At 41.4% G+C, this 26,464-nt stretch overlaps 1 protein-coding gene across 3 annotated transcripts in view; it reads left to right on the forward strand.

Moving 5' to 3' along the window:
- Nucleotides 1–26,464, forward strand: part of TMCC3 (transmembrane and coiled-coil domain family 3) — a 128,385-nt gene that overhangs the window by 75,695 nt on the left and 26,226 nt on the right. For 2 of the 3 annotated variants that reach the window (XM_048500599.1, XM_048500600.1), the window contains exon 1: nt 7,740–7,928. The exons of the other annotated variant lie outside the window; for it this stretch is intronic. In XM_048500599.1, coding sequence (XP_048356556.1) covers nt 7,851–7,928 — 78 coding nt within the window. In that variant the 5' untranslated portion in view covers nt 7,740–7,850. Of the gene's footprint in view, nt 1–7,739; nt 7,929–26,464 lie in introns of those variants that run through there. 3 annotated transcript variants of the gene reach the window in all.

The following is a 26,464-nucleotide window of genomic DNA, read 5'->3' on the forward strand; positions in this document are numbered from 1 at the left end:
AACTATGGCCAGCCTGCAGGGCAGAGCAAGGAATGTGGACAGAAGGACTTCTTTTCCTGTCCTGTAAATCCTTTCTTTCCATATGTATCTGATGAGAGATTAGTGTGAAATGTGGATAGCTTTGGTCATTACAAGAGGCTACAACAGTTTGGTCAGTAATTACCCCAACATCGATATCAGATTGGCTGGATGGCTGTTTTACTAACGTAATGTGTTTTTGCCTACCTATCTCCAAGATGGATTTAATTTGAGGTACAATGTTTGTTGAAAACCTAATAAAACAAGAATAAAATAGCCATATCGGTAACACTATCTTTAAAGACTGGTTTTCATGAAATATTCTTAGGCATCTTAACTACCTGAGCAAGTGCTCGTAATTGTACCAAAACAGTTGGTATGTTTCATGGTAGCTGTAGAAAGAAGCAGCAGCATGTGCCTGAACAGTTGGAACATTTCATTTGGGGTGATTAGGGAAGGATGACAAAAACATGAAGTATTCAATGGAAGACTTCTTGTGAAAGACAACATGTCCTGTGACACATAGTCAAGTCCCATTTGCTGGCTGATTTAGAACTGGCACTAATATTTGAAGTTCAGAGCATGTTATCATCTGAAAGAAAATTATTATAAAATGATGTATGGATGGTATCTGACGCCCAAAAAATTGGCAAAAATGTATAAAGGTAGAATCATAGAGTTGGAAGAGACCCCAAGGCCCATGAATTCCAACCCCCTGCAATGCAAGAACACACGAAGAAAGGTAATATCAAATAGATGTTGAAAATGCCAAAAATATGAGGGATCCTTTTTTCGTATGTGGTGGTTGTATACAGAGACTAAATCCTTTTGGGACATGATACAAAAGATATTGAAAATAACAATGGTAAAAAGGAAGTTTTTCTTTTGGGAATATTGGAAAAGAATATCCCAAATAGTACAGACTGCTTTTTACGTATCTGTCTACTGCTGCAGGGACATTGTATGCACAGAAATTGAGAGATAATAAAATATCAACAAAGGAAGACTGGATATTGAAAGTCACAGAATACTCAGAAATAGCAAAGTTAACTTCATCAAGAGACAGTAATTCAGAGAAGTTTGCAGAAAACTGGGAACTTTTACGGATTATCTACTGAAAAAATATAGTAGTAGAGAAATAAATGCAGAATTTCAGATCTAAAAGAAAAAAACAGAATGAGACTATTACTAATGATAAAGTGTGTATTTGATATTTTTTTTCATTTTAAATATATGCACAAACCTAGAATGGATTAGAATTCAACACTGAGAATGTGGAAAGTCATTATATGGTTTTATGGTGTTTAGCTAGTTATAATAGGCTGTATTGTAAAAATGTTTTAATTTTTCCTTTGTTCTTTTTGGTATTTTTTATTTTTATTTTGTATTAATGTAATGGTAGATGTGGGAGTGTATAGTGGTGTATTTTGTATGTTGAGAAAATAAAAAAAATATTTTTATAGAAAGAACATTTGGGGTGAACCAGTAAATGAGCTGAAAACATTGCAAATAATGAAGAATTTTTGCATATGCAAAACCAGTGATCCATTAATAGATGAAGATAAACATATCTTTCAAGGAAAATATATAGATCAAAGTTTTGTACAAAGTTTAGAAAATGAGCTACCTACTGTAAGTGAGTTCTTACCTAGAATTAGCATTTCTAATTTTTTGTTTTGTTGCTGCTTGAGTCTGGTAATCTTGGTGAGTTTTTCCATCTGGCTGCTATCAAAAAATAATTCTAGGCAAATATTTGGAACAGATGCAGTATCAAACTTGTCTAGTAATGAATCTCAATCTGGTACTATTGTAAAGTCAGTAATTTTCTTGACATTTAGCCAGAATGGATACATTTTGTCACATGTCTACCAGCAGTTTGTTCAAGGGCCTATAATTATGTTTTAACCACCAGTTATTCTGTATCCTTTCCTACAAAACTTAGAGCTGTCTATCGAACTTCTTTTTAAATCTACCTAAGCCAGTAGCCATCACCTCACCCTGTGGCAATGTTTCTCAAAAGTCCACCACTGTGTGTAGCAATACTTCTGTCTGTGTTAAATCTACAGTCAACTAATGTCATACAGGTGCCCCAAGTCCTAGTGTTATAAGAGAAGAATACAAGTTTGTCACTGTTCTTTCTCCATACCATGAATAATGGTGTAGTCTTCTATCATTTCATCCTTATTTATTAAAACATTTATTAGCCTCCTTTTGCCTTGTTGAACTCAATATAAATGTTTGTATGTTCTTCCATGCTAAATTCCATGTGCATAGATACTGGGCAGCTGAATTCTAGTCCTTTTCAACATCTGTTTTCCTCTGTGAATATATTTTTTCTTTGCTGGGGAAGCATTTGTAACAAGTGTGTGGTGCAGTTTTACCTCTTCATCTCCCTTTTGCGACAGACTGAAGTTTATTTGTGCTTTGTGGTATTCACTGCCTATTATACAGCAGCCAGCTACACAAAATAACTTCCTCAGTAAACTTAGAAAAAAATATTTATTTAGTTGCCATACAAACAGTGGTTTCAAATAACTTATTTCATGTTTTATTCTATGTAGTCTATGACTGAAGGGTTTCTTATGCACACAATGATTACTAAACAATACAAACAATTATGTGAATATTTTAAGACTGGAACTAAATCCTTTGGGCATTTGCAGGTGCACTGATAAAGCATATCTCATGGGTACTGCTGTTTGTAGCTTGAAAACAAATATATGTGGAGCACCTTGTTTGGTTGTGCTTTCGCTTGAGGCACACAGTAACAATTGCACATGTTAATTTTTACATGATGATCAGAGGTCATTACCATGAATTTGGATATATGCTTTTCAGATGCTTTCAAGACCTACAATTTCTGTGTGTCCAGTATGTATATGACAAGGCTTGTTGCTTATAAATGTAAATTTCCTTATATCAGTGCCACCATCAAGTAGCTGCATTTGATTTAGAAGTTTGCATTAGTGTATATGTGAGTAGATTTTAGCCACTTTATTATTGCAATAGAGGGGAAAAGGGAAATCTATTTCAGGTGCATCAAAGTTCATCCTTCATTCTGTTTCATTCAGAGTGCTGTTGCTAAACAGGCTTGCCCTGTTATGGCTGTAATTCAGAAAACCAGGAGAAGCCTAATCTACTTTACAGGGTTGTTGTGAGTACAGCAGAGTAAGAGATAATATATGCTATTTTGAATTCCTTGGAGGAAGGATGAAATGAAAAATAAACTATGATGTCTCTTGGCACTTGTAAAACTGGCTCCTTCAGGCATTTTACATAAGGTACTAGGTCTTAATTTTAAAGTCCTTCATGTCACTTCAAGGAAATAAGGCAAGTATATAAATATCTCCTTGGATGCTTTATGTTTTTTGTTCCTTATGTTTTGTTGCTGGTCATCCCTTGGTGTTTATGACACATTTTCAGGTCTTCACACTGCTTTTCTTTTATCCTCAGTTTTATTTTTGGCTTCCTTCTTTTAACAAAACCTTTTTGTGAAGCACACCAGTCTCATAATAACTCCCTGCTGATTCTCCCATTAATCATTATTTACTTTCAGTCCCTGGTCTCTCATCTCATCAGTCCTTGTTGCTAGAAACCTTCTAAGCAGGCACTGTGCCCTTTTAAATCTTTGGCATAGTGAGCCAGCAGATTGTTGCTTCTAAATAAATATTAATTAAAGGCTGTGATGAAATAACAAAATGCATTTTGTTGGTGCTGTAAAACAAATCAGTTCCTTTGTCATACCCTACAGGAATGTGATGTAGTCAGTTCTGTCAGCTAAGAATGTCGAATTCAGTTGAACTGATACTCCCTTGTAGCTGGGTAGACTACCATTCTGGTGCTCCTTCACCCCTAGTAAGCAGGATGAAGTTGCATAGCAACCATAGAAGGCATGCTGTCTGGTCAGTTCCCTTCCTTGGGTAAGGAGGCAGCATGACGAAGAAGGGGAGGGGGGAGAACCAGGCTTATATCTAGGACTGGCCCTGGTGTTTTGGCACAAATAAACATTTTATAAACAGGCAAAAGGCAAATTATGGAATAAGAAAACTCCTTTTGTATGTCTTGAAATGTTAGGCCCCTTTTCAGTATTTAATAGATTTCCTCAAGTCCATTAGATTGCAAGGTAGAACTGTGCAGCTTCTAAGAACTTTGAATTTTGATATTGAAATGAAGGGTCAACTAAAGTTTTTGAACTTGCTTTACAACTTATTTTACCTTGTGCTATCATGAAGACTGTGACAGACATCATAGATTCTGCCTTTCCCCAACAGCAACCAGTGAGACCTGATAGAATGTTAGGAGAGGCAGTTGAAAAACAGCAGTTAAGAACAGCCTTTAGGGTTGGCAGTTGGGGAGCCGGGAAGGAAAAGAAGGGAAACTGAAGAAAAGGGCTGCTTATAGTAAATAGTAAGTTGGTAACCAGAGGATCCCAGCTTAAGGAATAGGATCACAGTTCAAAAGTTCAATGGAAGCAAAGTATTATAGCTTCTTACTTTCTTCAGTGTAAGGTTAATGTCATAAATAAAAGTTGACTTCTTGTTTTGTTTAACAGGCTGTGCATCTAAGGGAAAGAGACAAACCCACACACAATTTAATGTCTTGTGTGTGTGTGTGTGTGTGTGTGTGTGTGTGTGTGTGTGTGTGTGTGAATGGAACAGTGTTTGAGCCCTCATCCCCATTATATCTGTGTGAGTGAGGACCTGGGCTGAGCTAGTCTGTCTGCTGATGTCTTTGTGAATGAAAGGACGTGAGAGGGGAAATGGTCAAGGCACTGGATATATTTTACAGGAGATTAGAAGGGTGCTGAATGTGACATCCTGACCAGAACCTGAGAGAGATGATTTAGAGGGTGGTTAGCACTCTGTGTGTATGAAGAATGGGCATCACAGTGACATCAGACAATTATTGCATGGTTTTCTGTTCTACATGTATAAGGAATAAAATAATGTCTGTTGGACACATATAGCATCATTTATTTTTTTTCAAAGGTGCAAAAAAATGTGGATGCAGTAGGGCACGCTTGCCTGCATGATTCCTTTCTAGTACAATACCTTTCAATTTCATGAACACTATTTGAAACACAGTCCAGTGGTTTTTGAGAAAAGCAGAAAATCTACCCTGTGCTGCATGATAAAAAGGGGGAAGGAAAATAAAATTACAGATTTATATTGATCAGTGTGACTCTGTGAGTGGTTTCCTCCTACAAAGTTTGTAAACCGCATCACCCCATATGTCCCTACACGGCCTCTCCGTTCGGTTGAGGCCAATCTATTGGTGGTCCCTGGCCCCTCGATGATACGGCTGGCCTCCACACGGGCCAGGGCTTTTACAGCTCTGGCCCTGGCCTGGTGGAACGCTCTTCCTCCAGCTGTCCGGGCCCTGCGGAACCTTGGCGAGTTCCGCAGGGCCTGTAAGACGGAGTTGTTCCACTGGGCCTTTGGAGGGACCAGCCGCTGAAGGTGCCCCCCCCTTTAGCTCTTAATATCTAGGCTTTTCCCACCAAATGGGACTCGCCGCTCCCTCCCTCCTGGGGAGGATTTAAAATTAGGGTTTGTCGGATTCTCAAGCTATTTATTTTTACTGCTGTTTTTTAAAGGTTTTAATTATATTTATATTTGTCCCAGATCATGCCCACACCGCCTGGAGCCCCTTGGGGATGGGGTAATATAAAAGTCTAAATAATAAACAAACAAACAAACAAACTAGGCATTCACTGGCCATGAATTATATTTTTCAGTGTACTAAAAATATCATTACTAAAAATACCATTATTGGATGTATCAAGAAAACATCTTTTTTGTTTTCATCTTGATGGAACTTAGCCTGATTTTTTTGAGGGGAGGTCACAGCTGACTTCTGGGGACATGCCAGGTTTTCAAAGCAATTTGACCTTTGCCATTGCCTGCCTGTCTCCATGCCATGCCCCTGGTATTCCTTGGAGGTCTCCCAACCAAATACTTGCCAGGGTCGAGGCTGAGAGTTTGTGACTGGTCCAAGATCAGCCAGCAAGTTTCCATGGCAGAGTGGGGATTCACAACTGGGTTTCTCATATCTTAGTCCAACACTGTAATTACTACATCACATTGACTTTCTAAATGTGATTATGTTTAGCTAATGAATAATGATTCATGGTTTTCATTGTTTAAAATATGCGGTGAAATGATAAAGCCACTGAGATTATTTTAAAAAATAAAGAATTATACACATTTATGAGAGACATATGTTGTATGGTTGCCTCATTCTTTTTAAAAATGATCACATCTGTGATCCTGAGTTCTATAATTAAGCACTGTAGAATGAAATACTTTCATTCATTCATCTTGAATCTATTGGTAATAGATTTAATTGAACAATCCTGGTACTGTAAGATGAGTAAAATAATGTTACCTTCACAGAATCTGTACTTAATTTTTTTATTGGCAAGGTGTACTCTTCCATATAGTTAATGCTTCTATCTTTAATGATGCTTTATATCAGTGTACATGAGAAAGACTGATAGATCGGTTAATAACAAAAAAATAAAAATAAAAGGGGAGACAGTCTTCACCGACTGGCAGAAAAGAATGATAGAGAGGGGACAATCGCATAACTCTAGGGAGGGAATTCTACATGTGGTGCCACAGCTGAGAAGACCTTTTTTCATGTTGCCACTTAGAATCTAGCCTGTAAAGCTCAATATTAGCACCTTAAAGTTGGGCCTGGATGCAAACTGGAAACCAGTGAGGATGGAACATGACTAGAGTGGTGAGCTTTCTACAGCCCATTCCAGTTAGCATTCTTAAAGGATTCTGCACCAGTTGTAGCTTTCAGATGCTCTTCAAAGGTAGCCCCATACACAGCATGTTGCAGCATTCTAATCTAGCTGTTAGCAGGGCACATGCACCACTGGGAGAAGCTCCCCCCCCCTTTTTTTTTTTTACCCAGCAAAGACAACAGATAACTGGCTCACCAGACAAGCAAGGTGAAAGGCATTCCTGCTACCACCTTCTTGTTTTTATCCAGCAAAGACAAGAGATAACTAGCTCACCACCTTCTTGTCTAACATCAGCAACCTAAGCTCTACATACTCATTTAGGGGGAATGTCGCCAGGAGCATCTCAGTTGGCCTTAATGGCCAGTCTAACCCCGTCCCCTGAAATGTGGGGGCTGCAGCCGTAAACGAAGGTGGCTGTTTATTAACATGCTATAGTTTCCATTTCCACCTTGAAGAAGTGCAGAAGGGTGCCTTCTTCTATCTTGGGTGGACAATTATTGCGTTTTCCTGTCATGTGTTTTGGGTCGTTTCCTTTGACTTCTTGTATTAGCCGAGGCGCTTCTCCTTCCCAGAGTTGCTAGAACAAAGATGCTCGACCCCACTGTGATCGCCCCGCCTCCCCCCCTTCGGCGATTCCTAGGAGCCCACTGGAAAGGGTGAGGAGGGGGGGGCAGAGGCATTGCCCCCACGCCGCACGTGTGTGTGTGTGAGCTCGCTAGGCTTGTTTCGTGGCACGGAAACAACCTTCCTCCCGTGTGCATTCCGAGAGAGAGAGTCGCCGTCGGAAAGGCACGCCAGCAGCAGGTCCCTCCTTGCCCTGTCTGGACGCGTTTCCTTCCCGGCGCTTTTCAGGAAAGGGAGTTGCGAGACTGCGGAAGGGTTAAGGGCGTTTGTTGTGCGCGTGTGGCGGCCGCTGGTGGGCGTTGCCACCGTCTGCCTCCCTCGCTCCTTCCAGCCGGCGCGACCAACCACCAACTCAGTGGCGAGCTTGTTTTCTGCCTGGCGGGTTGGCAGGCGTGCGCCCTGCTCTTCGGCGAACAGCTCTGTGGCGAAGGGCGCAGAGAAGAAAGTCGCGATCATGCCTGGCAGTGATACCGCGCTGGCTGTGGACAGGACATACTCGGACCCGGAGAGGCACCGGCGCTTCAAGACCCGGGTAATTCCCCGCCGTCTCTCCTTTTCCACGTTCAACTTCTTTATCTCTAATCAGTGGCACCCAGAACTGCACCGGGTTGGTGCTTCCCTTACTTACCAGGCGAAGGTCATAGCCGCAAAACTTTCCACCTCTCCCATCCCTTTAGGCTAGGTGCTCCCACCTCTCACCAGACACCTCTGCCGTGGGTGCTTGGAACTGTGTCGTTTCTGGGAGAGTTCGTTTCCTCCCTTCAGGGTGTTTCCAGAGGCATTTGTCACTTTAGCAGCATCCAAACTGGGCTCCAGTGCATGCCTCTGTGATGTGTCAACTGTCAAGTTTCAACTTGCCTGGCCCGCAAAACAGACACTGGGAATTCCAGCACCTGATTCGGATGGAGCTGGTATCTCTGTGTATGTGTTAGCTGGACTTTTAACACTGTGGAACTTGGCCTGGAAGAACTGAACAAATGTGGGGGGAAGGATCTTATTTAGGGTATCTTTGGCTTAAGGACAGGGAGACTTGACTATGGTCTCTGAACAGAGGTATGATAGAGTACCTCCTACAAGGCGCTTGGCATTCAGGAACATGTTCTGTGTGGACACTCAGTAATTTATTCCTGTCAGTCAGAGAAACATTAAATTGGCTCCAGAGGCAGGTAGCGTTCAAACGAAGATTTTGATGTTTATTTCTTTACAATGAAATTGAAGTAAATCAGGAAAGATTTTAAGCCAAGAATCACATTTATCAATATATACGAGATGTTGTTTCAGAGAAGGTGCTTCTTTACAAGATGTTTTAATATCTTTAAATTGCTGTTGCAAAGGTAGCACTGATCACTAACTGCAGTGCCTTCAAGTTTGTTGCAGTCACTTAGAAAAAAACTATCCTAATCTTCAGGAGGTGTTTCTTTTACTGTTTGAAAATCTCTAATTCTAGTGCTGCCATTACTTAGTTCCTCACTTCAGTTAAGTGTAACAAACACAGGTCCTAAACCATTAACCCCTAGACTGTCTCTCTTATCTGAGACATCTGTTTCACACCAAAGAAGGACTTGTGATTTTCCTCCAGAAAACCTAACCCTTTCTCTGCTTACACGTCCACCACCTTCAGGAGTTTCACTGCCCCATATCTGAATGAGTTCTTCTCAGAGACACTAAACCAAGTCACCAGGGTGATTAATTAAGGTTTCTGTATAATGGTTACCTACAGGACCTTGGCACAGGAGTTGTTTAGCTCTTACAGAACTGGCCCTCAGCCTCCAGAGCATGGATCCAGATCAGGATAACCCACTCACTCTGGTGGTCCCAACATTTTTCCCTTCAGAACCAACTGCCTTTGTGTTAAGAACCCCCAGCAGTTCTCTCTAGCCAATCAGGCTGTGGTCTCCATTAATCCTTTAGGCTCACAACATTCTAAGGTCAGAAAGAGCTTAAGTGGAGGTATATGTTACAAGAGGCAGCAAAACCCAAGATGTATTCACTCACTTTTCAGATATTTTGTTGGAAGCTTTGTGGGGGATTCGGGAGCTTGGAATATTGAAAGGAATAGGTATTGCCCGGGGCCTCTCATGAAAGAGATGAAATTGTACAGACCTGAAGTGGTAGAATGAAGTGTATCACTCACCTGTAGGTGCAGGGTCACTGTTTTGGAATCCTTGCTGCCCACAGAATGTCAGGAGACAGGGTTCACCTTGATCCTGGATGATGTAGCCTTGTGGTGGTAGGATGCAGCTCCACTTTAAAAAAAATGATGGAGGCATGCAATGGTGGCTAGAAAGTAGCAAAAGAGAGGATTGTAGGTGATGGTCCTTTTACCTGCCAGATTTGAAAATGGCACAGGTGGACAGAAGTGGGATTTGTGACATGCCTTCCAGTCAATGCCAGGCATCAAATGTAGCAACCTTTCCTACACTAAGGCAACAGTGACAGTTGTACTACAATACTTAGAGAGAGGAATCAGCCATTAGAACTAGAGGTGCACAGATTTCCTTCACAAGAATCCTCATACAGACTTATCTATATTTATTACAAACTACACTAAAATAAATGTTCCTCACAGGCCTTTTGGTGGTCATGTTAATCCTGGTTCCTTTTGCAACATCTGTTTGCACTGTCTGCTTACAGTCCATTTTAAAGCCAGTGACTTTGACTTTCAGTTTCACGGATAGAATTAAAATTGTGCAAGTCCAAAAATTGCAATTGGATGTTGAAATGCGTAGTTCAGAAGTAGAAAGGAAATGCATTCACAGCGAGAGCAAAATGTACTCCAGAGCAAAATGTACTCTTGGATTATCTGAAGTGTACTATGACTCATATCTTACGAGTAGGATAGGTAATGTGAAAGTTTCACAGTGAAATGGGTTCAAAGAGAAGATCTGTGGAATAAGTGACATCAGCAGAAAGTCAATCCTAATTCAGTACATTGATTACGTGCCATTACACATAAAGAAAGAGCATACGTTTATTTCCCAGTGTGTAGACTTGGTGGGCAACCATATCTGATTATGACTTCATGTGAACCATTTTTTAAAAAATATGATAATGAACAAAAAGTTTTTTATAAACAAGAGCGACTGACAAGAAAACTTGTAATGTGCAGACAAACTGTAATTAAATCCGTATATTAGTGATCAGGTTGTACCTGCAAGCAGCATTAGCTCACCATTTTCTCCATAAGATGGCTTACTAGAAACAAGGCAAAGGTTTTAGCTAGGCTGTGGATGTGTTTCTGCCAGTTAGCCATAAATAAAACAGTCTTTTTCCAGTAAAAAACAAGAAAATAGTTTCTAATTACATTGTTATTTGCTTTGCTAGTTTTGGCTTTCAGTAGAAATATTTGTTTTTCCCCCCCTTCTAAGATGAGATATTTAGTGATTCAGAATTAATGAACTTCACAGCTTGAAGCAGTCGGATTATTTATCTGTGGAGGGAAAGGAAGTAATCTTTCTGTACAAAATCAAACTGTGTGATCCTAGAACAAGTTACACACTGTTCTAAATCCATTGACTTCAGTTGGCTTAGAAGGGTATAACACTGCTTTGGATTGCACGTCCAGTCTCCCTTTCTAATCTTCCAACCGCATTAAATCATGACATTGTGTGTTCAGATTGTTTTTGCTTAATTGAATGTCTTAAAATAAAACTATTTGCTGGGATTTTGATTGTTGGCATACTGTAAGCACAACAATAATGTGGACTTGCAATAAATGATATTCATTTACAGAGTGCTGAATGTTGTATAGAGTCAAATCAACTCGATTTTTTAAAGTTAAAAGAAATCTGGCATGATCACTGAGGGAAAGCCCCCGTCTCCTGGTAAAATCTTGTGTTAATGGATTCTTGGTTTCTATAATGATTTATGTGCTCTCTTGAACTGCAGACAAATAAAATCCAGAAGGTAATTTTTGACAGTTTAGCCTTTTGAGCTCCTTTCCTTCTGCTTAGCTTAGCATATGTTTAAAAAGCTGCCATTAAATAACAACTCACACTCTGTACGCACCACTGAGTACAACATATTTGGAGGTGGCTGTTTATCCATGGACCGTCCCATAAACAACAGGGGAGACAACAGCAGACTAATTGTCTCATTTTCTTTCCCACTTTATGTGTTACAGAGTAGCCTCCTGACCAGGAGTCACTCCTTGCTTTTCTTGGGATTTCTGGCTCCACACTAATCTAGGTCTTCCAGGCCATGCCTTCTTCCCTCCCCATCCTACTTAGTTCCAGCTGTAGGCTGAGTTTTGTATCCACAGATCCGGTTATGTTGAAGATAAGGCATATTGGTTATAGTATTGCTACCTGTACTGTCGCTGTATTATTTTGCATTGCTTCTTTTATGTGCTTGTTGCTTCCTTGTTTGTTTAAGATATTTGTTTTTTTCTTTTCTTTGTAGCTCAAAATGGCTTATCCTGGCACTATGATGGCACCCTTGCCATCTTTTTGCATAAGCCTTATTTGGTCCTCTGAGCTATATCCTTCATGTAGTGTATTTTTCTTTCATGAAGAGTATTAATGCTGTCTCAGTCACATGGACAACATTTTAGAGGTCTGTTGCAGTCAAAAGCTGTATTCATGACCTCAGTTTGATTCCAATGGAATTCAGTTTCATGTAGCTGACTCAAGGCTGACTCAACCTGCCATCCTTCTGAGGTTGGAAAAGTGAGTACCCAGCTTGCTGGTGTTAAAGTGTAAATGACTGGGGAAGGCCATGGAAAACCACCTCACAAATATAGTGTACCAAGTAAATGTCATGATGTGACATCATCTTATGGGTCAGTTATGACCCAGGACTGGAACCTTTACCTATATATCCCCAATGCTGCTGTCACACTGGAGTATGTCCTACATCCCCTATAATCCATAGGCAGGAATGTTTCCCAATACTTTTGTAATTTACTTCTGATAATTTCTCTGGTCAGCTTTATTATATATATAACCCTTGGGGGAGTTATTCAATTGTCCCACTCCATACCTCACTAACAGGCATGCGGCATCACCAATTGAACCAGCTTAAGGAACTGGGGTGATTATCCTTCTCCCCCTTTTCTCTTCTGTGTTTGATCTTACAGATTATTATGCTAGAGACTTTTCAAAGTTCAATCATAAAACATTAAAATTTTATTCAAATCCTTAAGAGAATAAGATAAGGCTGGGGAGAAATTTGGTGAGAAGGAAAGAAGCAATTTTATATACAAATATTAAGATGTTCTTAATAGTACAGCTCAGATGGCATCTGGCTGTTTGACAAGATTTCAATTTATTATAGATTTCTAAATTATTTGAGATAAGATAGAGCTGCATGTTATTATGCAGTTTTGACTCAGACTTGCACTCCGAGGTTCATGTGTAAATTCTGGTGCCCAAAATCTAGTAGGAATTGAGCAGTCATCCTACTCTCTTTTCTCTTCAGACTTCCCCAAACTGTAGGATCATGTCAGAGCCTTTGAAATAAATCCATCTCAGAGCTAGGGATTTAAGTTTAAATTCCCTTCTTGGCTAGAAATTGGTCCCTCTCTGAAACCATCTCTCTCCCTCAGCGACCTCCTCTTGTCCTGCACATCCAGTTCAGGAGACAAACTCTGCTTTTAAAACCTGGAATGGGAACTTTCCCTAGAGGTTTATTCCCTTCTTCGGCTAAAATAGGGTCCTTTTCCCCAAAAAATTATTTCCCTACTGATACCACAGACAGAAAACACATCTGAACCCTCCGATTCCAAGAGTTCCAACCAACACAAGGCAATAGCTCTAAACTCTACCATCTCTCAGCATATCACTCAGAGTTTATATATAACAGAGAGAAAAGAAGCCGTCGGCACTCGAGCAAGAAGAAGCTCAGTACCTAATTTGGTGTTCTGAAAGTTTTTAATGCTGGAATAAGTGTTATTTTTTTAAGGTGCCACTAGACTCCTATGCTTACTATGTGTGTCCATAGCCCTTCATCACTTCTTCAAAAATACCATAGTTGGAGGGCTATGGTTCTTCAGTGGTTCTTAGGGCAGCCAGTCAAGGTCTTTTGTGATTTCAACAACTCATTGCAACAAAGATGAGCAGTATCCAAACATTTATGCTATAATGTTTACAGCTGGATTACAAATTATAATTTTAAACATACTAAAAAGCACTTGCGACATGGCAGCGTATTAAAATTATTTATATTTTAATGACTGGAGTTCTGTAGGAGAGAAGGAGTAGTAAAAAGTCCATTGGAAGGAGAAAAACCAGGCAGTTGGAGGCCCTTTTATGATAGTTAATGGTTGCTGACTGTGGACATTTTTAGTCATAGAGTAAATTCCTACTATACCTTTAGCTAGGGATTAATTTTTGAGGCTGGTACGTGTACACAATATATGCAGAAACCAATGTATCGTGCCTGCCTTGATGCAAACCTAGGCAAGTCTTTTTAAAAGAATGATTCCAGTTTTCTTTGACTGTTTCTTCAATGTTATGGTTCCATATAATTTATCTCGTTTTTCTGTGCAGTCACAAAACACATAATTTTGGAACTTGTTTGAGGTTGTGGTGATCTTAATTCATCCTATAAAGAAGCCTGTACCAGTTGGGGCTGGCACCTCAGGAGATGAGACATGTTGAGCTCACACTGGGCAGGCAAAGTCTTAGCCATAGATCACCCAGAGCAATGGGGAGCTCTCTTTTGGGGGCCACAGTGGGAGCCTCAGCCAACTGCCTCAGTCCCCTGCCCTGAAGCACCAATTGCTTGAGTTATTCTTATCCCATCCCAAGCTTATATTCCTACAGAAGCAACTGCAGAGAGAAATCAGAGCAGAGCAGGTCAGCCCCAAATATGATGGTTTATCTGAAAGAGGAGGAAGAAGAAGAGTTTGAATTTATACAAAACCTTTTTCACCTGTAAAGAGTCTCAAAATGGCTTATAAACTCCTTGCCTTCCTCTCCGCTGTGGCTGAGAGAGTTCTGAGAGAACTGTGAGTAGCCAAAGATCACCCAGAAGGCTTTATGTGTAGCAGCGGGGACACAAATCTGGTTCACCAGATAAGAGTCTGCTGGTCATGTGAGGGAGTGAGGAATCAAACCTGAATCTCTGCATTAGAGTCCACCATTTTTAACCACTACATCACACTGGTTATCATCTGTATATACTCCAAACTTATTTGACTGATTTTAGAAGTTTAGTGAGTTATAAAAGCCAGAGTGGTGTAGTGGTTAAAGTGTCAGACTAGGATCTGGGAAATCCAAGTTTGAATTGCACTCTGCCATAGAAACTTGCTAGGTGATCTTGGATCAGTCAAACATTCTTAGTCCTATCAAGTGTTTGGATGGGAACCCTCCAAACAATACGAAGGCATGACGTAGAGGTGGGCAGTGGCAAACCACCTCTGAACATCTCTTGCCTTGAAAACCCTATGGGGTCACAGGAAGTCAACTGTGACTTGATGGCACAAAAAAGTGAGTTATACAGGATTAAATGTGTATTTGCATATTGCCAGTTTGCCCTGATAGCAGAAAAAATGCCCCTATGACTCCAACATGATACTCTTATCTTCTGTTGGCTAAATCCTTAGTAAAATGTTTTGATTCCAGTAACTGGAGGCATGATTGAAGTTTAACTGTCGTTTATCATCACGTTAGAAATTCCTCCCAACTGAACCATTCCTATTGCGTATCTGGGGGAAGGCAGAGGGGACAGACAACCCAGGCGCTATTTGCCTGAGTCACTGGGGGGGGGGGGCATTTTGGACACATTCCCCCTTCCTCTCTCCCTGTGCAGGCTTGAAGTCCTTGCCACATGGCACTGCCACCATGGCCAAGGAAGAACCTACTGCCAAGGGCAGCGGCAATGAGTGAGACACACCCAGCACCAGCATCAAAGAGGTGCAAGAGAAGCTGGCCTGCTGTCTCCACTGTGCCAAGTGCTTCCACTACCAGAGCCTGCGTTGTACTGGGGGTGGGGGGCAGCTGCCACCACCACACCCTCCTCCTCCTGCACTCTGCTTTCCACTCATTTGCACACTACTCTCCTTCTTGCCCACCTGCTGCTTGCCCAGATTTGGCCACTACTCGCCTCTCAGCACTGCATTTGGCATCCCCTGAGTGAACTCTCTTCAGGTTGGGTCCAAAGCAACAGTAGGGAAGCTCCCGGCCAGCAACTGGCTGTACACACCTGGCAGTTCTACCTGTTTTGCCACTTTGGAGGCCTGTGGGTAGCAACTGGCTGCTTGAAAAGCCTGGCTGGCTGGTGGAGGGGAGCTCTGAGAACCACTGGAAGACTGGATGCCTTAGTCATGCCTACAGTGTCAGGGTAAGGGAAGGCAGACCAGTTGAGTCCTTTCAGGGTTCTGCCCTCCCAAGGGAGGGTGAGTGGATGCAGTGGTTTGGAGTCAGGAGCCATAGTTTCACTAGGATATCTTGGCAGAATGAGTTGGAGGGTGCTTAGACCCAGAGGTGGAGTGGCGATGGCTATCTCTCAAAGCAGGCCTCCCTCTGGCCCAGGAGCACATCCCTGCCCTAGGGAGATTCCTCCCATCTGCTCCCTGAACAGCTCCCTGATTTGAATTGGGAGCCCAGGGTTTGGAAAGGAGCAGTGGGAGAGTTGCCAGGCCTCAGCACCTATTGCTCGTTCCCCTTGAGTGCTGGACTAGGTGGTGGGAAGAGACTTTGCAGGGCTCGTAAGAGCAGCAGCTCAATCTCGATGCAACTTTTGTCCAAGTGACACTCCCGGTGTGGTTTTTCCCCTCAACTTTGGATAATACAGCACAAGTGGGGGGCAGGGGCGGGGGGGGGCGCCAGCCACCACATCACAGGGGAGGCACCATTTTGCTGCTTGCCTGGGCACTATTTACTATAGATCCATCCCCAGACCATCCCAGAAGACACTTCTTTCTGCTTAGGATCTTTTCAACGTTCTTTGTAATTTTCCCCCTGCTGATTCTGGGCCTTTTCTCAGTTTACATAAAAATTACTTTTCGCTTGTCTTGCTTTGCCTTCTTATTGCTTCTCTGTGTTTGCAGTTAGTCATCTTAAAGGAGGCTGCTGGAATTCTCCTATGAGAATAGGTAGACCCTAGCGGGCCTGGCCACACGTTGCTGTTGCTGAGTCTGGTGAAGTGGAAAAGAAAGAAAAGGGGAAGCGAATGGTTCGAACCTGTGTCATTGCACAATGCTTGCAAGGGAGGGGAGGGGGCAAGGGGCCTCTTGCTCCCCTCCCTCTCTCCCGTTCCCTTGCATGGCAACCCGGCCAGTCCCTTCCTAACGTTCCCCTTCCTCTGCTAGGGTGGGTGGGCCATGTGCAGGTGGCTGGTCTTGTCCCTTTCATTCCCTTCCCTTGCAGGCGAATTATCTAGCGTAAAACACGCTGGGAGGCATGAGCTACGTTGTGTTCAAATTTCAGAGCGTTTGGTCCAGCAAACCCCCAGACCCTCCCTCACCTTCCCCTTTCTCCGCTAGGGTGGGTGGGCCATGTGCAGATGGCCCGCCCCATCTTTTTCACTCCAGATGGCAGCGGTTCTCAAGGAAGGCATGGTTGTTTCCCTTGTATCAGAGGGTGTTGCTTTGACGGCCAGCAGATGGCGCTGTTGTGGAACAGAACTGTGGTTCCAACTGTCACAGGTGTGGCATGTACACAATAACTGGCACAGTTGTGACATGTACACAACAGGAGGTGTGGAAACAGTATGGAAACCTGGTCGCACGTGAATGTGATGTTGTGTGAAAATTTCAAAGCAGTCGGTCCAGTAGTTTGGGAGATTACCTGTCAGCAGAAAAATGCACTGATAGATTTATATATATATATATATATAGATTTCTGCAACAATTCCAAGCCAGTCCAGGCAGAGAGAACATGCTTGTGGTGTTCTTTCAGTGGGGCTTAAGCATCTTATCTAGAGATCTCTTATATTCCAGGTGGCCAAGACTCATCAAAGCCTGAGATATTTCAGTACCTAAATGTTCCTTATAAACTGTTGCCATATGATAGTTTCTTCCTTTAATTTTATGCTTCATCTTCAAACATTCAAGTGTTTCACCTGATACAAAAGATGGCGGAACCATAGCAACTAGGCAGTAAGCCAGAGGCTGCATTGTTACATGAATCTGGCATACTGCCAGATTGTGTGTGCACCAAAAATCTGAAGATATTTTATGTTCTGCAGTGTTTTTCCATTGTCAGGTACCATGAGTCGCACTTGTTTAACTACTAATCCAGTCAAACTCAGTAGCGCTAACGTTACTATCATTGTCATTGTCACTAACATTACTATCATAGATCTGAAATTTCCATGAATATTAATTGGCTGGTTATAACACTTTCTGAGTATTTTCCCATTCGAAAGAAGTCTCCCTTTAAGTTTTTCTTTTAGCTCTTTTGAGCCTTCGCATCTCAGGCAGTATGCCATTAATCAAATTTAAGCCTGTTGACTGGGGGATGAGCGGATAAAAATCAAATTTTAATTTAATTTTTAATTTGAATTGGATTTTTTTATTTAAATCAGATTTTTTAAATAAGTTATTTTTTGAGGAAAAATCCATCTTAAAATAGTTTAAATAGTTTTCTGTTTAAAATATATTATATCCAAATGGCTGGGGTGGGGAAGGGTAGCTAGGTTAGTATTGGGTGGGGGGTGGCATGGTGAGGCTTGGGGTGGGGGAAGGTGAAAGCTTGGGTGGGGAAACTTGGGCAGGCCTGCAGAGCAGCTCCTCCGGCCCAGCCTCTGTTTTGGGGGTGGGGGAAGGCAAGGAAGTTTGGCCGGGCCAGTGGAGCAGTTCCGTGGGCCTGCCCAAGCTTTCCCGCCTCTCTCCCCACCCCCAACGAGCAATGGAGTCTTCCAATAGTGGTATAAGTGTTCTTGTTTATTGTATTTCCTGTAACTTGCTTTTAATGAAACAGGTGCATGTTCTTCATAGATTAAAATCCTGAATGCAACCTAGTCTTTATTCAAATAGAGAAGGTGGTGTTCTTCCCATGTCTATGGCATTGATTCATCTTTCATATCCAGAGTATCCTGAGTGTAACCCAGTCTGCATTCAAATAGAGAAGGTGGGGTTCTTCCCATATCTATGACACTGATCAATCTTCCATATCCAAAGTAAGAGAGATAGATTGGCAGAAAACTCAGTAGGCAAAAAACTCAGTTGCGGAATTTTTCCATGAAATTTTTGAATGCCTTAGATTTTAAAAGTTCTTTTCACTGACTGGGTGTTTTTAAAAACCCTGTCTAAAAACCTGAGTCACAGGAGCTTAAGAAAAGCTGAATTGAAGTTTTGAGTTTTACTTTACGTTTGCAGCATTATCATGTTAGACTCCTTGCTACTCAAGATGCCTGTTGTGCATTTGAGGGACTGTATGTAAACACCGTAGGTCATACCTTCAAACTTGTACATACTTTTTGTTAATTATTTCATTGAGTATACTGGAGGCTGGTAGATCAGTTCTTGATAAATATGAAGGATCTTCCTTCGGTTAGATTGGCATTTCGCTGGTGGGATCTACATTGTCAAAGCCCCCAAAGAAGGCTTTGGGGTAAACGTCAAGAGCGAAATGCTCAAAATTAGGGAATGAATCCTAACTGCCCAGAATAATGAGCCACCACCAGCCCCTCCAAATTAACTCTCAGCTGACAGGATGCAAGACCAAGCCTCCAGCCCTACTGAGTTAAATTGTCAAGAAGTCACCCTACAAGGTAGGACACTTGCCTGTAAAGTTCCAAAAACAATGTCTGTGGTAGCTGTGGCCAAAATAGCCCATGGTATTTAGAATGAAATTCCCAACCCCCCCCCCCCCACTGCAAAAGAATAATTAATAAGGCTTATTAAAAGCAGGGTGCAAAAGTATTCAAATATAGAAGTGTGCAACATGGGGAAGAAAATAATAAAACTAAATTGCTATCCTAGAATATTTATTAACGTTTTAGTCCCTCGACCCAGGTGTTACCTGGCCATGCAGAAGATACAAAATCCAAATAGAATTCCAAAATCCCAGAAGCCTGTGTTCAGGCTGCACAGGGCCTGCCCACAGTCAAAAAGATGGTTGGAAGTGACAACCAGAATGAATGGTCTTTCCCCCCACAGCTGGCCTGATACTGTTTGGCCAATGAGGCATGTTGCTAAAACATGTGAGCATGTGCCTCTGCAGCTGACATGTATTCATACTCAAACGTCTTTTGCATGCCCAGGGTTCCTTGCTCTAATGAGATAGAGTAAAACTTTCTCTGGGTCTCTGGCCTTGAAGCTCCCTGGTCCATGATCTCACATGTACCTGTCTCTGATTCCATCTCTTCCCTTATCTCTCCTTGGAAACCACAGGTCATTGTTACATTGATTTCCCAACCAGGAATCTTCAGTAACTAGCCCAAAAGCTTGAATCAAACTTTGAAAGGCCAAGAAACTATTAAACCAAGCCAGTTTCTTGACACACAAAACTAAAAAGTATCAGTTTGCTTGGCTCACTTGTCATTGCTGTTGTTCCTGTGCAGAATGTTCAGCTACAATGCCAGCTGGCAGGGTATCTCTTTGTTAAAGAGATTGTCACGTTTATTTCTTGGAGTAGACACTGATTTGTTACTCAGCACTAAAGTTTAAGTCAGAAAAATTCTTCTGTTAGTAGGGAGCCAGTTTCATTTTCCTTGTCTTTTGTAACCCAGTCTCATCACCAGAGTATTACAAAGGAAACTGTAAGGCAAAAATGGTGCATTTAGAATTCTGAGCCATGCATTTTTAGTATGGATTGTGTAAAATAACTGCTGTGATAGTTTGTTTCCATTGTTCAGATTAAGAATTCAGACTTTAGAGTTTTATCTGTTAAGTCATAAACATTTTAGGGGTTGGCAAGGCTAAAGGTTTTTTTCCTATCCTGGTACTTTCCTGGGAATTAGTCATAATGTTAGAAGGCAACTTAAGGAATCCAACTTCATGCAGTGTCATGGTGTTCTAGGTTTTAAATTGTCCTGAGTGCTCATCTACTTCACCTTACAGAAAGAAGCTTTGTGGACAACATGCTCCGTTGTGCATATATTTCTTAAATCACCACACGGTCTAATTTGTTTTGCTGAACCTTTAACTTAACATACGTCATGCTATAATTTACTGAGTATTTATTTTCCTTTCTTCAACAATCCTGGCAAATAGTACTTTCCATGTCTTCCTTTTACTTCTGATTGTGAAACTGCTTTGTCATTGCTTCGTCAATTTTGGCTTTTTTGTATTTAGTCAATTTTAAAGTATTCTGTTTTTTCTGAACTCTTACCCATTGGCATCTCTCCTTTACTTGAGGTGAACTGATGACATTTTCTTTGTCTGGACTCATGGCAAAGAAGCCCTCAAAAGGTTTCACCAGGCTTTCAACAGCTTCCACCCTACCATCAACATAGCTAAGAAATACTCTGAACAAGAAGTAAACTTCCTGGACAGCACAGTATAGGCACACAAAGCTATACTGGAAACACTGTACTGGAAACCAACAGATTAGCATACATATCTACATGTCTGTAGTTAGCATCCCAACCATATCAAACATTCCATTGTCTATAGCCAAGCCCTACACCAGGGGTGCTGAACTCATTTATTACAAAAGCTAGGTATGATGTAAATATCACTTGGTTGGACCAGGTCACGTGTACCATAAAATATAATGCCAGGTGCTAGAGATACAACTAGAAGATACAAGCAAAGCCAATTAATGATATTATTTTTTACTTAAAACACAAACATATTTAAAACAATTACGCTCTTACAGCATTTTCTTTTGTTTAACAGTCTTTGATAATTGATATCTTGGAACTGCGGTGGGGGGTGGCAATAAAGAGGTTTTTTCCTATTTAGGAATCCGTTGATAAATTTCCCTTCCAAATGTTTTTTGAAAACCAACTGGAGAAGGATTGGATTAAATCTTCTACCAACCAGTATTGCCCTTCCTTTGCTAAAAAGCTCGATGCCTGTCTGACTTTGCTAATAAGCTTTTACAGGTGCCTTTGGTGGATGCCCCAGTAGCTGCACTCCAATCTGGAGGATTTGTATCCGAAGATGGAGAAGGATCAATCAAGGGCTTCTTTCTTCTCTGCCCCGTGCCACACAGGATGGTTGCAATAGATTCTGTATTTTCTCCCTCAAAACGAAGCCAAACTGAAACACCTTTTCTCTTGCAGCTCATTTTTAATTCCCTTCAACCATTATCTGATGGTTAATGTCAATATGATGCAGTAAAAGAAGAATTAGACTCTTTACACGAGAAAATGACATACTGACAAAACCACCTACCAAGATGAAATTTGAGAATCTCTGTCAGAAATGATGCCTGGTTGACTTCAGGAGCTGACACTTGAGAAGGTGTTTGTTAGGATTTTACAAGTGCCCGCTTCATTAGGTCAAGCAGGAGTTCACTGCTGAAGTCACTCGCTCAGAATCACATGAGCCTCTGGAAAGATCTCTCCTTTCTTCCTTCCGAAAAAGAGGAGAGGCAGACACAGGGGCACAGATGGGCTGCACAGATACCCAGACTGAGCACTTGCATAGACAGAGATGGCCGTTCCTGCATTTATTGTAAGTTCCATTTGTTATCCAGTAAAGTTCTACAAAACAGCTCACTTGCCTCACCTGGCAAAGGAAAGATGAGCATAGAAGATGACATTCCCACGTATAGAAGTACAATTTTACTATAAAGGATTTTTAAAACTGGGAGAAGGTACATATATGTGTAACCAAAAATTGACATATTTTGATGCACTGTTTTTAATATTTATAATTTGGTTAACGTTTTTGGAATATAATTTTAGCTTTTTTGCAAGTTCTATTTATATTCACAAAGTTTCCCCCTCTTTTTTCCAAACTTTTTTTGGTTAGTTAGTCAGTTCTGGGTTGAAAATGTTCTCCCCCTTCTGTTGTTAATTTTTCAAATAACTGAACTACCATGTTAGCATGGTGATGCAAGTGTGGCTGTCAATTAACTATTGTTAGTTTAATCTTGTGCTGTGTGCCAAGCCTGAGAGAGTTTGTTTTAACTTGAGGACAGCCACAGAGCTCATTTCAGGTCAAAGCCCAGCACTTCAGTTTCCCTTTAGGGACCCTCAATGGGAGCTTGTTCAAGTCCTATTAATAGGAATCTGTTACAGATGTGTTGTTTCCCACGTATTGAAAGTTAAATCTGTACTGGTAAATATTGGTAGGACTAGCCAGATCCTGGCTAAAACAGGAGCTCCAAATCTGGTTTGCCTTAACTCTGATGAATGCTGACATTTAAGACAGGAGGGGAGAATTCATGCCTGACTCATGAAGAGATGGGGTAAGAAATATCTCATGGTCCATTCCTAATTTCTTAACTGCTTTACCCTGCTATTTTTTACCCTTTTCACAGCACATTAAGGTGGTTTTTCATGGGCATTCTTATTTTGATCTAAGATCTAGTCTCTGGATATTTAAATTTGTTTTATGTATTATGAAAGCTTTATCAAAAAGAAGGAAAAAAGTACATGGGTTGTAGAAAATCTGTTAGTACAGTGGTCAGTTCTGTTTTGACAGGGAACTATGGTAGAGAAAAATAATGCTTTTGCTTTGTGCAGGTTGTCTGCTGCCATTTTTATTTTAATGTCATCCAGTTACTCCTTTTGAGGCTTGGGGCATATCTACACCTGCTACTATGTTTTCTCACTTGAGAGGTGAATCATCTTGAAACAGAATGTACTGATTAAAGAATGATAAGGCCTGGGGTGATCCTTTCCCAAGATTAGTTGACATTATCCATTCGCTAGTCCTTTTGGTCTGGGTGACTTGACCTCTGATTTGCTCTAATACTTATAAATACATATAAAATGTTAGGCCTGAATGACCCATTTTAGGAAGATGTGTGGATACAGCTGATGGGTAATATAGGGTGTATGGAAGAGTACGCAGTCGTGTTTCTTCTCCTAACTCAAGTCTGTTGCATATCAGAAAGCTGTACGCTGTATGTTTTAACAGGTTTTAGTTATTAATTTTAATAGACCCTATATGTATCTTATGTATACTTCTATTTTGTTTATGTCTTAAATTGTGCGCTATCTGTTATTTAAAATGTTGTACACCGCCCAGAGCCCTCTGGGAAGAGGGCGTTATATAAAACTAAATAATAATAATAATAGTAGTAGTAGTAGTGATGATGATGATGATGATGATGATGGTGATGATGGTGATGATGATGATAATAATAATAATAATAATAAATCACACAGTCCTAGATGCTTGGGAAGTGTCCGACGTGTGATATAATACAAAATCCAGCATATTGATCTTGTTTGCTGTGTATAACTGTTTTTGTATCAATATAATAATAATAATAATAATAATAATAATAATAATAATAATAAATAATAGTACTACTACTACTAATAATCTTCTATCTTCCACTGACTTTCTGACCATTCATTGGGTTAATCTGCACAAATAAGTTGCCTTTGAGCAATCTTTTGGTTACTTGTGCTAAAAAAAAAGGTTATGCTGTGTCTACACTTTACGGGAAGAAGTGGAACAAAATGTCAGCTTAGGGAAGTGAATGGGGCATATACCGACTCCTGACCTAAGCCTCTTAAGATCAACCTTCATGAAAAGGGACATGCAAAGAGAGATGGAGCAAAGGCAGGGAGCCTTCAAGGGCATACTCTTTAGGAATTGGAGAGTTATTAGAGGGCTGACCTCAGAATAAGGTTGTAAAAAGTACAGAATGAGGTAGGGAAGAATAAAAGATGTAGAAATGGAACAAATTTAGTTGCCTGGATATAGTTCCCAAACTCCGTATTTATGGCTAAAGTGGCTAAAGTGAGGCACAGGTGCCACTGGGATGTCCTTAGCTTTTTAATTGATTTTTAAACCTGATTCCCAAGGCTAGTGTCATGATCTGCCCTGTCTTAGGATGACTCCTCATTGGAGGAAGAGGGCAACTTGTCCCCAAGTCCTGCCTTCACATATCTTTCCCACAAAGGCAAGGTCTCAAAGTCTTCCTGAAGGGACCATGGTGCCAGCCTCAGAAGGGTTGGCAGGTGCTGACGGAACTTGTAGGCATAGGGCATCAAACTGATAGCATTAGTGGATTGATTGGCTCAGCTGAAGCCACAGGCACAATTGAAAAAGGCAGCACAGGGAGCTGAGCAGCTCTGGGTTCCCATGCTATTAATGTAAACCAGTGAAATAATGTAACAGAGTACAAGGCACGTTGGTGTCTAGCCGGCTTAAAGCATGACTAGTAGCAGGACGTCATGGTCTATGCATAATTAACAAACCAAACACAAATTGTAGGGAAAACAGTAGACATATAATAAGTTAAACAAAACAAAACTGCACAACTTGAACATATTGGTTCAGGAAAGCAGAAATGGAAAATAGAGAGGTTTCTCAAAACTTACCCACATCAACCGGAGAGTGAGTTGCAAAAGGGAAAAACCACAAAGATTTCCCAAAGCGTGCATAAAGTCTGGAGACTGGGACCTCAGAACCTGGCAATTTGACAGGGAGATACCCCACACAGACACGGAATTCTCCTTCTGGGCAGCCAATTCCGACAGGCCGTCTGCACTAATAAGCATAGAGGTCAGAGGTTTGCCTCTGAATAAGTGGTTGTCTAGCCACATTGTAATAAGAACTGTTTTGAAAGAACTGTTCTTTAGATTTTTAGTCTGGTAAATGGGTTCAGGGGAAGCTACTGCCACTACCTGGCCTCCCCACTCTTCCCAGTAAAAGACAGAACAAGGAAAAAAAGCTCAAACATGGGCTTGCAGGATTAGCTGAGTCTGAAAGGTACAAGGAAGGAAAAAGGGGAAATAGGCCCAAGGCAATTAATTTTCTTTATTTGGTGCACTGGACTAGCTTCATCAGAACATACAGGTGCCCCTCAGCACAGCACAACTGCAGTTGCCAGGTACCCTGGAGCCTTCCCCCTCTTCCCTCTCCTTTCTGCTGGCTCTTTCCTGCTTTTCTAAAGTGCACATAATGAGAGATGGAGAGATTAATCTTTTGATATAAAGTAACAACAAGGAACAGGACAAGCAGTCATCTTTTTGGCTCCCCCACTCTGCTTCTGCCCTCCCTGATAGCTGAGAGGGCTTTTAAAAATTTATTTCAGGCAAGACTCTGTTTTAAAACAAGTCTCTTTTCTCTTGCAACGGAAGGAGAGATACATAGAGAGAGATAGTGTGCGTGTATGTATGGAGGGAAGGGGAATGGGGGAAAAGAATATCTGTGCCTTTAAGGCTGTTGATGGGTGGAGTTAAGAGAATGGGAGAAGCAGAGACCCAGCAGAGTTCAGCAGACAAACTGCAAACAGAGAAATGTGAGGAGAGCCCACTGTGAGCCCAATGCCCAGAGAACTGGCTTAGCATAAGTGTTCCATGCGTAATGGGCCTGTGATTTTATTGTGCTTTCATTAGATTTGTACCTAATAAATTTGAGACACTGTTGTTAGCCACCCTGAGCCCAGATTTGACTGAAACAGCTCCAGTCCTTACCCCCATGAAAAAAAAAAGATACCCTTGCTTCATCCTGGTCAGAAGGTTCTTCTCTCCACGGAAAAACCAGCTATATCACACAGTCCTAAATAGATTTTTCCTGGTTTCCTCTAGTGTGAAGCTATGGCAAACCTGGGGCAGGAGGGGGGAATTATTTCTTGCAGAGTAGGAGTTTGCTGATTTTGCCTATGGATACAGCAGGAAAGTAGGACAGTCCTGTGCCTGTGCTGCCATTGCAATGAAATCCCTCATGTGACTTTATCAATATGGCTTGTCACTGGTTGTCTTGGGGTGTGTGTATGTGTGCTCAGCGGCAAAACCCTGGGGAAGGCTTGAGCTCCTCCCCCCCCCCCCAGTTTATACCTATAGCTATCTTTGACAATGCATAAAAATCTCTGCATGTTCACACAGAGAAGGTTGGTACTGAGGTTTTTTTTGTCGGGCGGGGGGGTATCTTGAAAAGTAGAGTTAAGAGGAAAGACAGGTAAACAGACAATTCTAAGGGAGGTAGAGGTAGCTGGTTGTGGTGGGTTTTCCAGGCAGTGTGGCCATAGTCTGGTAGATCTTGTTCCTAACTTCACTTACTGCAAGGACTGATCCTTTCCTGTGAACAGAAACAATAAATAC

Source organism: Sphaerodactylus townsendi, linkage group LG06, assembly GCF_021028975.2.
Source record: "Sphaerodactylus townsendi isolate TG3544 linkage group LG06, MPM_Stown_v2.3, whole genome shotgun sequence".
NCBI classification, from domain to species: Eukaryota; Metazoa; Chordata; class Lepidosauria; order Squamata; family Sphaerodactylidae; genus Sphaerodactylus; species Sphaerodactylus townsendi.